At 35.1% G+C, this 14,820-nt stretch overlaps 1 protein-coding gene across 1 annotated transcript; it reads left to right on the top strand.

Annotated features, from left to right (window-relative positions):
* Positions 1-12,490: 12,490 nt before the first annotated feature.
* On the top strand, positions 12,491-14,598 carry LOC132605146 (putative pectate lyase 2). Its single transcript, XM_060318391.1, has 5 exons — positions 12,491-13,029; positions 13,192-13,348; positions 13,473-13,576; positions 13,846-13,975; positions 14,240-14,598. Exons 1-5 carry the CDS (start codon positions 12,527-12,529, stop codon positions 14,444-14,446), a joined length of 1,101 nt encoding a protein of 366 aa, XP_060174374.1. The 5' UTR covers positions 12,491-12,526; the 3' UTR covers positions 14,447-14,598.
* The last annotated feature ends 222 nt before the right edge of the window (positions 14,599-14,820 follow it).

Here is a 14,820-nt window from a genome sequence, read left to right as displayed (position 1 = left end):
AGACTATATGGGTGAATTGGTTCATATGGCACTTGATGAAAAGCCCTCGTTGCTGCAAGCTAAGTGGGGCCCACATACCGGAGTTTTATAAAGGACATATGAAGAGATATATGAGTAGTACATGGAAAGTTGATCAAGTCCTAAGAAGGACCCTTAAGCCAAATATGGGCATAAGTGCTCCAAAAGGACGATTTAAGGAAACATTTTCGGATGATCTGACTTGGAGGGGCCAAAACGCCATTATAATTTCGGAATTTGGAACAACACCAAGAATGAAAGTTGTATATAATTGAAATAGCTTTCCAACCATAGGTCGTGGGACCTCACACGATATCTAGATCAAGAGTTATGATCTTTTTCCGGAACGAAGGTGCAGTCAGAAAAAACTAAGCCAGTGCGAACGCGCCCAAGGGGGCACGAATGCGCTGAAGGAAAATTAAGTCGGTCTAGGCAGAACCTGGACCGTTCTATAAAAGGGGGAGGCCCCCTATTTTCACACCAAACACACCCAAACCTCCCCAAAACATCCAGAATATTCTCCAACTTTCAAACATCAACTTTTTAGCCTAAAACCAGGTATAATTCCTAAATCCCGGTCCAGACGGCGTATAGTTGCAACTAAAAAATTATGTATTGATGCGTTGTGGCTTAAGCTCAAGGTGGAGGAGTGAATATATAGCAATATTACCAAGAGAAAGGTATGAATCTCTTCCTATTTATGTTAATACCGGCTTATTTACGAAGAAAGCATGGTTAAATAATCGTATACTGAGTCGATTGGTTATGAAAGTTGGGAAACAGCATGTGGGCTGTTTTATGGAATATTTTGGTGTTAGAAATGATGTTATTGATGTTGGTATTGTTATTGTTGTTGTTGGTTGGTGAATTGAGAATTCAGGCTAGGCATATAAACAGGGGAAATGCTGCCCAATTTTCGGCAAAATATAGAATAGTATAATTTGAAACTTGGTGCAAGTGTGCGATGAAGAGGCTAACGTTAGTGTAAATCCTCTTAAATGTAGACTTGCGAGCTTGGACAAATAAGCGTAGCTAAGAGGAGGTGGAACAGGTATGTTAAGGCTAGTCCCTTTCCTTCAAAAGGCATGATTCTTATGTTGTGATTCCATATATGTTTTCCATAGTGTCCTTATACGCAAAAGTTAGAGATTCATGATTCAAAAAGTTTCTTATAATGCTAAAGGCGGGTATGCTTTATAAGGGTAAAGAAGATGGGATGTTTTCTGTGATAATGATGACGTTAAGAGTGAGAATATTTTCTACAATGAGTACGATGATGTTTTTATAGATAAGTGTGTCAAGTTATGAGATCGATATTTTTATGAGAATATTGAGCTATTTTCCTAACTCAATTTTATTCACTGTTGTTGGCCTCACCTTATGAATTGTTCCTTCAACGTGAGTTAGAGCAATGATTATTCCATAATATAATCGGAGGTTACCGACCTTACGTCACTCCGATAGAGTTATAGCATTCACTTAGGCTCTCATGCATGCTTTATAATTGCGTATGTATTTTAATAACACCGCGCCGCCCTATGGACGGCCGGGCAGACACACCACTGCAGTGGGAAATTTATGATTACCCCGGATGCGGGAGGCCTGGACGCGGGCTAATGATGATCACACCGTGCCTAAATGGCCGGGAAGCATTACACCGTACCTATATGGCCGGGCAGTTTACTTGTAAATATTTATATGTTGTTTCAAAAGGTAAAGTTAGCATGCACGATAGCCCCCTTAAGAGGTAAACAGAGGTACATGTTATTTCCTTACTCTATGCTGTGCTTTACGTCTCTTACTATGATCTTATGGTATTATTCATGCCTTGCATACTCGGTACATTACTCGTACTGACGTCCCTTCTTGTGGACGCTGCATTCATGCCCGCAGGATCAGGTAGCCAGTCGGACGATTCAAAGCAGTAAGACCTCTCCTCAGCGGCAGTTGGTACGCTTTATTGATCCGGAGCTTTAGTTCGTTTGGTATGCCATCTTGTTACGTACATATATGGGTACGGCAGGGCCTTGTCCTGTCCTTTCTACAGTTTGTATTCTATAGAGGTCTGTAGCCAGTGATATGTAGTCGTGTTGTTATGCAGCCTCGTCGGCACTTATTTTGTTGTACAGTATATATGAAACGGCCAATCTGCTTGCACTGTTACTCTCGATATTTATGTTTATATGTATGTGTTGGCCGTGAGCTCCCAGTTCAGTGTCTTTTATGTTGAGTGTTCGGGAGACAGTATAGCTCAGCTATAGATTGTATATGAGCCCAGGATAGTCAGTGAGAAGTGAATGCAAGCACAGGAGTGCTTGGCCAGTAGTGGTCGGGCACTTGTTACGGCCCATCAGTTTGGGTCGTGACAGTGCACATTCGATTGTATAGTTGGTTTAAATGTTGCTTTGGGCATTTGCTGCTAGATTAGTACGATCCTTTGGATCTGTGATTGAGGTCTGATGTCCGTACTTTATGTCTCTTATTATTGCCTGTCTTATCTGATTTTGTGCATATCACTTATATATCCTCGTTGAAATGAAAATAAGCTAAAAGGAAAAGCCTTTATGATAAAGAGAACCTAAGAGTGGATTCTATGCGTAATTATATGCTCATGATTTGATGTATGCCATATTCATACTTTACATGTATTTCATGCATATTATTTTAGGATATGATTGCCAGTCCGACGGGATCTAGTTCCGGACGAGTGATGATGCTTTAGCACATTCCATTGACAAATGGGTCCGATCGGCTAAGTGACAGATTCTTGAGACATGATATTTGGAAAACCTTGATCCGAGGGTGCTAAGAGAGCGGTTCGTGATTCGAGGACTTTTCGGAGCTGTGATATATGGGCCTCATAAGCCCCCCCATGGATCATGATTCATTGACATTTGAATGTGTGTATATCGATATGTAGAGTAAAGGCCTTGCATTGCATTGTACAACATCCATTCATTGTATAACATCTATTTATTCTTTATGTCGTTTTGTTGTGAATATTCATATTGACTTGTTTTATCTTGATATCTACCAGCTATGTGAGTTTAACTCTTCAAAATATGATTATCCCCTATTTTGGACTAATGGTAGACTAGTGTGGTTGTGGTATTGTAAACAACCCTCGTCTTAGTTCTGGACTGGGTCGGTCGACGATACTGCTGATTACCCGTTGATTATTGTACTCACACTACACTTGTTGCACCATTTTGTGTACAGTCTCGGTCCCCAGCATTAGTGGAGCATGTGACTACCAGGCTTTCCATTAGGAGGCCTTGCTGCAAGATCGCGGTGAGCACCATAGTTCTAGACAGCTCCGGATTTTCTTCGTTTACTTATTTTCTGTCTTTCTTCATTCCAGACAGTTTTCATTGATGTAGTTCAGACATTTTTAGTCTTAGTAGTCTTTGTATGCAATTGAGATCAGATTTTGGGGTTTATATAATAACTTTTAAGTATTTTATTTAAGATTATTTAAGACTTGAAATTGGCTTGAATGACTTACTTCCGTTTTCAGTTTTCTGCTTAATAAGGGTATATTAATGGCTTGTGTTGGCTTACTAGCATGGTGGGACTAGTGCCATCACAATTTGAGAATTTGGGTCGTGACATCACAAAGCTAGACAAGGCCGAAGGCATGATCTATTCTGGCAATGAATAAATCCAAGTGAGGGAATACAGACACATAGCAAAGTGCATGGTGCTATGAAATAGGTCTGCCAACATGTTCCATCATCTATCACAAAAGCAGGCTCAAGTCAGGGTCAGATGAATGAATGAGAAAGAAATGATGAAACAAGTTCGTGAACATGTTCCATCTCAGACAGTGCAGAGATTCAGAGGCAGATGGACCAGGTGGATGAAACAGGTTCATGAACATATTCTAGTGCACGTCCTACAACAATTAGGATTTGCAGATTTATGGTAAAGACTTGGCAGTTAAGATTATAGGATTCAACAAGGTTCTTCAAACTCCTACAAAGACAATGAAGTCGATCCAAAAGGAAAGAATCCCAATCGAATACAAACCCTAATATATCTCATGGGCTTACTCGAAAGAGGTTTTTGTGTTTGCCGACTCGCAGTGCACTCAATGCTATATGTATCCAAGTCTTGCCATGAAGAAGGTTGGTACACCCACAAATAGAGATTTTAGAATATTGAGAAATCAATGATGATATCAAGAATATTCAGAATCTAGGCGTGCATCCCTGGTACAAGAAGAAGATTGTAGAATTTGTAGAATAGGGTTTAAGTTTTACAGTTCTTGAGTCTAGAAAACTTCTATTAGGTTGGGCTATCGAGTTGTATTTTTATTTTCTTTATTAGAAGCATTATAGTTAGATACAAAAATGTTGTAAATTCAACTTCAAGTTGGAGATTGACTTGAAGGTTGATTACTAGTCTAGGGAGATTAGTGAGATAGGAATTAGTGGTTAGTTCACTACTAAAAAGCAAGTAAAAATTGACGGCCAAAACCAACGAACTGGGTCGATTTTTCGGTGAAAACCGACGGAAAATCATCGCAAACGGTCCGTCGGTTTATGTTACGTCAGTTATGTAAAAAAAAAATTTAAAAAACCGACGGAGAATGAAATGTTGCAACTTGGAATCGAACCCGGGTATGTCCCGTGGCATTAAAGGGCTCTACCATTAGAACACTCATATTCTTTGATCGAATACTTACATTGATTTAATTTATGCTGTTTTTTCGCTCAAAAATCGACGAATTCCGGCGGTTTTTTAATGAAAATAAAAAAAATCAAAAAATCAAAAACTGACGAAGTCCGTTGGTTTATTTTAGAAAATAGTATAAAAATTAATTATATTTTTCGCGCATTTTTGCGCGAAAAATAACCGACGGAGTCTGTCGATTTTCTTAAAAAAAAAAAAGATTTTAAAAAATTGTCGAAAAACCGACGGAATCGGTTTTTTTCCGTCGGTTTTTGCCAACTTTTTTAGCAGTGGTTCCTAGGTTACAGAAGTTTTAATTTGAATTTGCAGAGGCTCACCGTTGTAGTGGAGTTTGGGGAAAATCCTATAGAGGTTTAGGTCGTGGTGTTTATCGTCGTGAGCCGGGTGGTTTTGATACGCTCAAATTACACATAACAAACGACTTAAAGTGGACATTATCAAGTATAGTAACCCAAATAGGTTAGGGTCGAATCCTACGGGGAATACCGTGTGAAAAGGTTACTATCGTAGTGTGTCACTTAACTTTCGATCTAATTTCGTATTTCGGTAATTGTGTAAAAATAGTTTATATTTCTACTAGCTATTTTGATTTGATTGTAATTAATTCGATTAAGAAATCAAGGTTGTGTCCCCTTTAGATGAGATGTAATGTAATATTATAAGTGTTAATATCATATAGTTCTAATGGATTGTTGTATGCTATGCACTTAATCTCTAAATGACTTCCTAATATTTTCCAATAGTTAGAAAGTATTTCATCTTTATAATCTTCCCAGATACAAATGAAATTAAGAATGATTAAATTGTGTCAAGTAAACTCTTCTTATTCCTAATTGAGTTTATTAAACGGGGGTTAACGCCCCGAGTTCTTGTTACTAATTTCTATCAAACCCTAATTCACCCTCCCTCGAAAAATAAGATTTTATGGCTTAGGTTAATGTTTGCAAACCATCAACCCATTATGCATAGATTTATTGTTAAACACCCATCATTGGGTCCATAACCTTAGTATTAAAATTAGCTACTCATAGTAATTAATGTAAAACAAACATTGAAAGAGTCATTAATGCTTACAATAATAATAAAACAGAAGAAAAGATGGAATCTTGTCCTTAAAAGCTTCAAAACAATGAAGTATTCAACTCTATGGAAGAGTGTATCAAAATCTGAACATAGATGACCCACAAAATCCTACATAAACTATTTATAAAGGTTCAAAAACGTGGAAATAATTATGACAAAAATGCCCCCGTCGAAACCAAGTGCGGACGCACAAAATAAGTACGGTCCATAGCTTTTATACAGTCAAAAGTCTTCAGAATTAGGTCTTCTTTTACGCCCATAAGTATGGTCCGTCCATCTGAAGTACGGTCCTATACTCTACGGTTCGTAAAATCCACCATATCAAGCATCTTAGATTCTTGACATTCTATTTCTTGCACCTCAGTTACAGTTGGGGCATACGGCCTGTACATAATATGTACAATCTGTACTTTCTCTTTTTTTCCTGGACTTTTGGTGCAATTTCCTTCTTTTTGCCTTTTGGTCATCAATTACTTGAAACATAACAAATACACATCAAAACGACACAAACTCACCTAAAAACAAGTAAAACTTTTTGTCAAAAGGCATCAAATGTGCCCTAATTCTACGACACATCAGGTTTCCATGAACAAATTCCTGTGTTCTTTACTTATTTGTTGTTTATATTCTGTAAGACGCTAGCATAGAACAGGTGGAGTAACATGTTTCATCCTATAAGCGAAAATTGGATACCGCATGGGATAGGAAGTACATCATGTAACCCAACACGCTGTCATCCCATTGTCCTTTGGTATATGGATTACAGGGAACAATAATATCTTTAATAATATTATTGTCTCAGTTAATCCTCAACGAGCCCTTGTGTAATGTCCCAAATATTTAAATTAGGTATAATAGTCTTTTGATTATGAAAAAGGAAGAAAATAATATTATTATCATTAAAGAAGTACAAACAAATATACGTGGGTCAAGCCCATGATAGAGAAAAATTAGCAAAAGGGATGTATAATTGGGACATTGAGAAAGACTTCGGCTGAAGCTCAGGTTACGCCACAAATAGAAAGGAAAAACATATAGAAAAGAAAAGAAAGAAAAAGAGAGGAAAAGAGGAGAGAGAAAAATAGGGATTTTTAACTCAAATCATTAAGGTAATGACTCTAATCTTTTATTTAAGTTTATTACGTGATTATGGATAAATTTTTATGGTGAAAACATCAAGAAATTATGAGAAGTTGAGAAATTTTAACCCTAAGGTTCTTCGATCTAAATCATCGATTTGAAAAGGCAAACGTTATCAAAATTCAATTTTGATTACTGGAATCGTTTCACCGAGGAGAATCCTTTGGTGGTCATGTTCGTGAATTCTGAACCGTTTACCCCACTTGACTTTTTTGGGTCAACCCTTTGATTGCGAGCTTGACTTGTATTGAAAATTAAGAAGACAGTCTTTTAAGGGGTTTTGATCATTTTAAAGCCGTTTTTATGTAGTTTGAAGTGATCCGAAGACCCGAGAGCGTAGTTCTAGTTTGTTCGAAAGTGTGCTTGAATATTGAATTCGAGGTAGGAATGGCAAACGGGCGGGTCGAGTCAGATATGGGTGGCTCAAAAATGGGTTAAACAAACAGATAAAGTATTCGACCCGCTCATATCTAACACAAATAAGAAATGGGTTAACCGATGGATAATATGGATACCCATCTTATCCACGGCTTCAAGAATAGTAAGGTGAAAAAACAAAGTCACATTCAAAATAAGCTTAGACTCTTTTAAAAATATTAATAAAATTAAACACTAAAAAAATTAAAACTAAAAAGGTTGAAATAAATAAAAACTAAATTTTTTTTTGAAAAAACCTAGACTCCGAGAAACTTTTGATGTGCACTAATGTACTCTTAGCTTAACATACGGGAGTCTAGTTGGTGGATACCATAGGTTATTCTTATATTATGATGGATAACATGGGTTGATTCATATTAACCCCACTTTTAAAATGATCGGATATCCAACTCATTAAAAATGTGTCGGGTCGGATGGATAATCGTAAATTTTAATCATTTGGCCACCCCTTATTCGAGGTAAGTGATATTTTAAGCTTTGATATTTGCTTTTCAAAAGCTGCTTCTAATGAGCTTTGTGTGCCTAGTCCACATGTTAGAACAAGGGTGCGATTGGCAGAATCGATTGTGTTTGAGGTCAGCCACATATATTTTATTTTCAAGTACAGTAAAACTCTCTTTATAAATTACTTCGTCATGTGATACGGTGTGTGAGACATGAGGTTGGGCATTGTGTTTGCTTCACGAGGCATTGTGTATACTTCTTTACATCACTAGGGCATTGTGTAAGCTTCTTGACATATCTGACACATTGTGATGCTTCTTGACATCATTGGGGCGTTGTGTGTGCTTCATGGGGCATTGTGTATGCTTCTTGACATATCTGACACATAGTGTATGTTGTCGTGGATTTGTTGGGGTGTTCATTAATTTTGTTTACTGTCGTTTATGACAAGTCTTGAATGTAGAATGTGTTGAGATTTGCGATGTTCTTGTTGAACATTTCTTTGGACCTTATTGAGGTATTATGAAATATAGTTTGTGCATATTGTCTTTGTGCGTTTGCATTTTCTAACCATTGTTTCAGGAGTACTTTAAGGGGAAGGTCGGGGATTTTACTAAGTTATATTTATGTATAACTGACTCCTTACTGACATGTTAATAAAAATACTATTGGTGACAACGAAGCTAGTAGCTGACGAGTTCGCTAGAGTTGATCCAATTGTTGAGGTGAGTTGCCGCATTGTCCATGGAGGCTACCAAAAGAGTCTTTATTATTTATTTATTGATGCCTTTGCTTTTGAGATTTACATACCCGAGTCCTTTGAAATACTCTTAAATGCTCCATGGTCTAGTGTGAGATTTGAACAAGAGTTTCAGATTAATATTTTGAGATACTAATTATTCATAATTAATAATATTGTTTGAATACTTATATAATTTATTAGATGCTGCAAATTACTAGTTAATGTATGAAAATTGAATTCTCCTGGCCAATAGTGTGTGCTGGGTGCCAATTACGCCATGGGGTAGTTGACGTGACACCTTGCCCTCACCATCGAATGCTACCACCTTTCGAGCCACAAATGCTACACTACCACTACACGCCACACATCAACTGTAAAATGGAACCACCACCTGGAAACATCTACAAACTCAATGTAGATGAAGCTTATACAAAAGATCAGCGTCATTATTGGTTTTACCATTTATAAGTTTTTTTTTTTTTTTGGCTGCGCTTGGATGAATTTGTCTTTGTTTGATATTCTATGACAACTGATAAACCAGATGACTTTGAATTAACCGTTTGTTTTCATACACTTGCATCAGAAACAAAATGGAATATTTTTCTTCTTGCCCCCAACTACTTGCATGAAATTTTAGATTTTTTTTTGTTGCTAATGTGGATGATTAATTTATTTAGCGCGGGGGTTTTGGGTGGGTGGGGGGGGGGGGGGGGGGGGGGAAGTATTACAAGGGGGACTGTTCATGCTGTGAAGGTTCGGGAATAATCTATATTGAAAGCCGTAGATACTTAGTTTGGGGGGATTGATAATGTAGAAGCTTCCATGGATGGCGATCTAGAAAGGAGCTAAGGCAATGCCATATTTTGCAGCGTATCACCACATATTTGCGTTCCGGTATGTAAGTTTTGCGTTGTTCAGTGTTGTCATCAATGACCCGCAATCAGAAAGAACATGTGAATAGTGATCATGGCTAATGTGAAAAATAAGGGATAATACTTGAATCTCAGTTTCTATCTGTAGAGGAGATAGGTTCGATTCATGTGTCATTCGGAGGCCTAGCAGAAGAGCGACAAGTTCAAATTCCAAGGCTGAGGAGCAAATGAGTGAAGTGGTGTAACCGCTTATTTACTGCTCTTCCGTCTTAAACTATCTGCTGTGTTTCTCTCTTATACGCCCCTTAAAAAAATATGGATTAGGAGGGCTTTTGATTATTTTTCCTTTATTTAGGTCTTAAGATATAATTTTTATTCATTCAATACTTACTTTATGTATGTGTCATCTTTCTGTAATTAAGGTTTTTGTAGTTATATTTTACTATAATTAGATACGAATATATTTCTGGGGTTTTAAGTATACCATAAGTGCTTGATTTCATGAGGTGTACCCAAAACTGAGTGATATTATTAGAATGTTTAATGTAATTAACCGTTATACTATTACTGAAGGCTTTTCGACATAGTAGCCGTCGAAATACCGATGAATTTCTTTGTCATTGATATGGTCCATTAGTTTTTTCGAAAATGTTAGCAATGATAGATATCTAAGTTTCAGCTCGTTTAAATTGCACAAGTAATTCCGACTCAGCTCGATTTGATCTCTCGTAGACTCAATTAGATTTAACTCAAGCTTGCTCACCTTGCATTATTTGGATCACCATTCTTTTTCAATTTGCAAAAAGTCTAGCAAGAAAGAAATAGAGAATGTGGTAGTTGATTAACCTGTGGGAAGTGAAGAAATTAAACAAAATAAAAAATAAAAAATACATGTTTAACTGAATGGATGAGCACATAATTAAAAGTAATGACGTTTTTAGTATTGTAATCATGACGATATAATTCAACATAAACATCATTATAGATTTGCATAATCCAACATTTAAAAGCTCCTTAAACTTGAATATATACGTCTGAGTTTGAGGTTGACCAAAAAAAGGAAGAATATACATGTCACATTTATAAAGTTGATTAACTAGACAATCTAATCTTATACATATTTATTTAGCATATTATTTTTTAATTTAGTTTATTAAATTCCTTAATACAATTTTAATTCGACATCCTAATTTCTTAATCAACAAGTTTAGGTTACGTCATTTGAAATCTTACTCCCTCCGGTTCAAAAAGAGCGTTCACTTAGCATTTATTTGTTGATTAAAAGAGAGTGTCCACTTACCAAATCAAAAAAGAATTAACCTTATTTTTCCAGGTTTTCCCTCATTAAGATTACCAAATACCACTACCTATTTAACTAGGGACATTTTAGGGTCTGTTTGGAAAGCCACCTGGTAATTGGAATTGGTGTAATTACTAGGGTAGTAATTACATAGCCTTGTAATTACACAGTATTATAATTACAACGATTTGTTTGTTTGTCATAATGTAATTACAGTGTAATTACCAGCGTGCTATTTGGTTGCACAAGTGTAATTACACAGTTAGTTTAATTTAAAAATAAAGTTTAATTATAAAAAGTTAAAAGTAATATTTAAAAATATGTGCCTTTATAAATGATATTAAATTTGTTATTTAATAACACATTGTTTCTTGAAAATATATTAATTAATAATCATATATTTGTAACTAATATTGTAAAAAATAATTGATATCTATTTTTCAAATTAATAATATTTTAATTTTAATTAATTATAAAACTAAAAAGCAGACTTTTTTTGTGAGAACATCATGGATTGGATGTTTGACAAAAAACAAATTATAAATATAATGCCATAACATTATTCAAATGTTTAACCAAAAAAAAATCTATCAACTGTGTTTTTTTCCTTTCTTTTTTCTGTTTTATGGTAAGGATTTCGGAATTTTCATGAACTTTTTTTATTATAGAGGACATATACTAGGTCATGTTCATTGAACAACATGTAATGTGAAATAACAAGTTAATAGTACTAAATCAAATAAATTAAAATCGAAAAAAAACCTCAATTCAAAATCCAAATGAAAAAGTTTAGCATAATACTCTTATGTCAAATTCCAACATTACATAAGTAAGTTCCAACGTAAGTTAAGTAAATATAATTCAAAAGAAAGGGAAAATAGTTTATAACCTCATTCACAACGAAATTCTACTTTAATAATATCGCTCATTATATGCCAAGTTTGTTAGTGACTCATTCTTTCTAATATTAAGAGGTGTAGTTAGTTTAAAAAATTAGAATAATAGCACGGTTATCCTAAATGAATAAAATAATAATAATAAAATACTAGCCAATTACATGGAACTACTAGAAATTAAGGTTGGGAATGAGAAGAAAGGAAATGAAAGATAAATAATATTAAAAAAATATTTTAAAAATAAAAAATAATTAAAAAGTAAAAATAAAAAAAGAAATAAAAATAATAGAAATAAAAAATAAATTAAAAAGGAAATGAATTTAAAATAAAACAAAAAAGAAAGAAACTAAAACGTAATCCTGTAATTACAGGGTGTAATTACACCCAATTATCAGCCCCCCTTGAGAATTGGAGAGTGTAATTACACCCTCTCAATTCTCACCTAACTGTGTAATTACTTGGTCAAACAAACAGACCAAACTTTGTAATTACACCCAATTCCAATTATCCGGTGGCTTTCCAAACAGGCCCTTAGTATTATTACCTAGAAATTAGTATTTTTTAAGGGGTATGTAAATGACTAAATGGACGCTCTATTTGAACCGGAGGTAGTAAGATTTTTTACATTTGGACCATGGAGCTGATTGGAAAAAATATAAGAGTTGAACTGAATTGTACTCGATCATGCTTGACTAGAATTGATCTTACACTTGTATATTTAATGTACATGCAGATATTAATGAAATGTAATTCAGCTCAAACTTCAATCTAGATTTCTTAACCCAACATTTAAAGCCTCATTAGACCTGCTTGTATATATACGTATAACATGGTGCCCCAAAGTGTTCATCCCATTCATTTTTTTCCGTTCATTACAAAGATTATAAAGCCTAAAGCCATGGAAAAACCCAGTTTTCCCTGTTTGGTTTCATGGCTTCTACTTTTTTCTATTTATTCATTGCATGTGAAAGCAATGAACGTTATAGATTCATGTTGGCGATCAGACCCAAAATGGTCTACAAATCGTAAAGCTTTAGGCAATTGTGCTAAAGGCTTTGGTAGTAGTACCATGGGAGGGAAAAACGGAGCGTTTTATATCGTAAATGATGCTTCCGATGACCCTGTCAATCCAAAACAAGGCACACTCCGATACGGAGTAATTCAAACCGAACCACTTTGGATTATTTTCCAAAAGAACATGCTCATTACTCTAAAAAATGAGCTTATAATTAGTGCATATAAAACAATAGATGGAAGAGGTGCCAAAGTTGAAATAGCTTATGGACCTTGTTTCACTATTCAACTTGTGAAACATGTGATAGTTCATGGAATTAGCTTGCGCGATTGTAAGGCAGCTAAGCCTGGGCCTGTTAGAGTTAGTCCTACCCGGGTTCTTCGAAGGTATTTTTGACGTGTTCATATAAAAGTTTAAATTGTTAGAGAAATCATATTTTTATTTACTTATTCTCAACACAATTCTTCATGTTACGGTCTGATTCTTATTTTCAAGGGCCAGATATATGAAAACACACATTTTTATTTGCTTGATTATATTCTCAATAGGTCAGGTACAGATGGAGATGCTATCACCATACATAGTTCTTCAAAAGTTTGGATCGATCATTGTTATTTTGCACGTGCTGATGATGGTCTCATTGATGTCGTCCATGGTTCTACTAGTGTAACTGTCTCTAACAATTACCTTACCCAACATAACAAAGTAAGTAATTAACTTATTTTCACGACCATAAATGTGAACATCGAATACAATTAAATGTAAAAAAAGTTGTACAATGTAAGCTGATTCCAGTATTGATTAATTCTAAATCAAAGTAAAATTTCAGGTGATGCTGCTGGGGAACCAAGATGGACTTATTCCTGACAAAAAGATGAGAGTCACAATTGCTTTCAATCATTTTGGTCCTGGCCTTCACCAAAGGATGCCAATGTAATTATACTCTTGTTTCTAAAAGTAATTTTTTTTCCTAAAAAGGGAAATATATTAGGAGTACATAGCTACTACTCAAAATATATATAGAAAATAAGGAATGGACATTTTTCGAGAATATATAAATGAGGCGAATTTATTTTTAAAAAGTGAAAAGAGAAAGAGGAGGAAAGAGAAAGAGGAGGTGGGGTGGTGGAATATTTATGGTTATTTTCTTGTTTTATCTCTAATTTCAGTTTATTTAGTACTGTAAATTTGACATATGGCAGGGTTCGGTTGGGCTATGCTCATGTTGCTAACAATTACTATGAACCCTGGAATATTTATGCAATTGGTGGAGCCTCTAATCCAACTATTTTTAGTGAAGGGAATTACTTCATTGCTGGCACCAAAAAAGAGGTGCATAATATTTTCCTCTGACTTCACTTATCATGTCAAAAACGCCCTCGTCTAAAAATTTAAAGTTTAAGGTCCAATTACAATGTCATTTATTTTAAAAGGACCGTCTACAGCTCAAGAAGTTATTATTCACTGTAGTGTCACAACATCGAGTTGAGAAGTTATTGACAGTTGCAGCTTCATTGGATCTTTCTTACTCCATGTTCACTATTTTAGAAAAAAAAAAATCGCGATTATTCCTCAAAATTGATCGATACGTTACAGGTTACACATAGGAATATTGCTAGTCGAATAAAGTGGGAAAAGTGGAATTGGAAGTCGTCGAAAGATGCATTCACCCATGGAGCTTTCTTCAAACCTTCAGGAAGTGGAAGTGCAAATACAAATTATACTCCATCACAGTTATTTAGTGTTGCTCAAGGATCCCAAGTTCCTTCTTTGACTTCTGATGTTGGTCCTCTTAATCTGTAATTAGTGTCATTTTTAGGCACAATAGTGAGGAGCCTTTATCTAGTCTCTCCTTATTTATGAAGCTGTGAGCCATGAATTTTCGTTTTAAATATTAATAAAAACTGCTTGTTATATTCAAATGAATGACTCAATGGAAAGATGATATTTAGCTTCATTTTCACTCACTTGGCAATTTGATTTAAATGCTAAAATCAAAACTAAAATTACGTCCCGTTACATTACTATGAAATAATATGGCCGCTGTGTCTTGTTTTTCTCCTTTAGTTCCCTGTTATCTAAGTTCATGCATTCTGTTTTAGGACAATAGTTGGAAAACAACATTTCCCGGGGAATCTTTAGAATTTCTACTGCTTAACTTTTAATTATGATCTAAA

The sequence above is a fragment of the Lycium barbarum genome, chromosome 8, assembly GCF_019175385.1.
Source record: "Lycium barbarum isolate Lr01 chromosome 8, ASM1917538v2, whole genome shotgun sequence".
Classification (NCBI taxonomy): Eukaryota; Viridiplantae; Streptophyta; class Magnoliopsida; order Solanales; family Solanaceae; genus Lycium; species Lycium barbarum.
This window is presented reverse-complemented; position numbering and strand designations above follow the sequence as displayed.

Bases quoted from the DNA above. Each gene is read 5' to 3' on its own strand.
- LOC132605146 (XM_060318391.1), top strand. From the start codon at position 12,527: ATGGAAAAACCCAGTTTTCCCTGTTTGGTTTCATGGCTTCTACTTTTT. The intron at 13,577-13,845 runs GTAATTATACTC...GACATATGGCAG, and splicing joins CTTCACCAAAGGATGCCAAT to GGTTCGGTTGGGCTATGCTC. The intron at 13,976-14,239 runs GTGCATAATATT...GATACGTTACAG, and splicing joins TTGCTGGCACCAAAAAAGAG to GTTACACATAGGAATATTGC.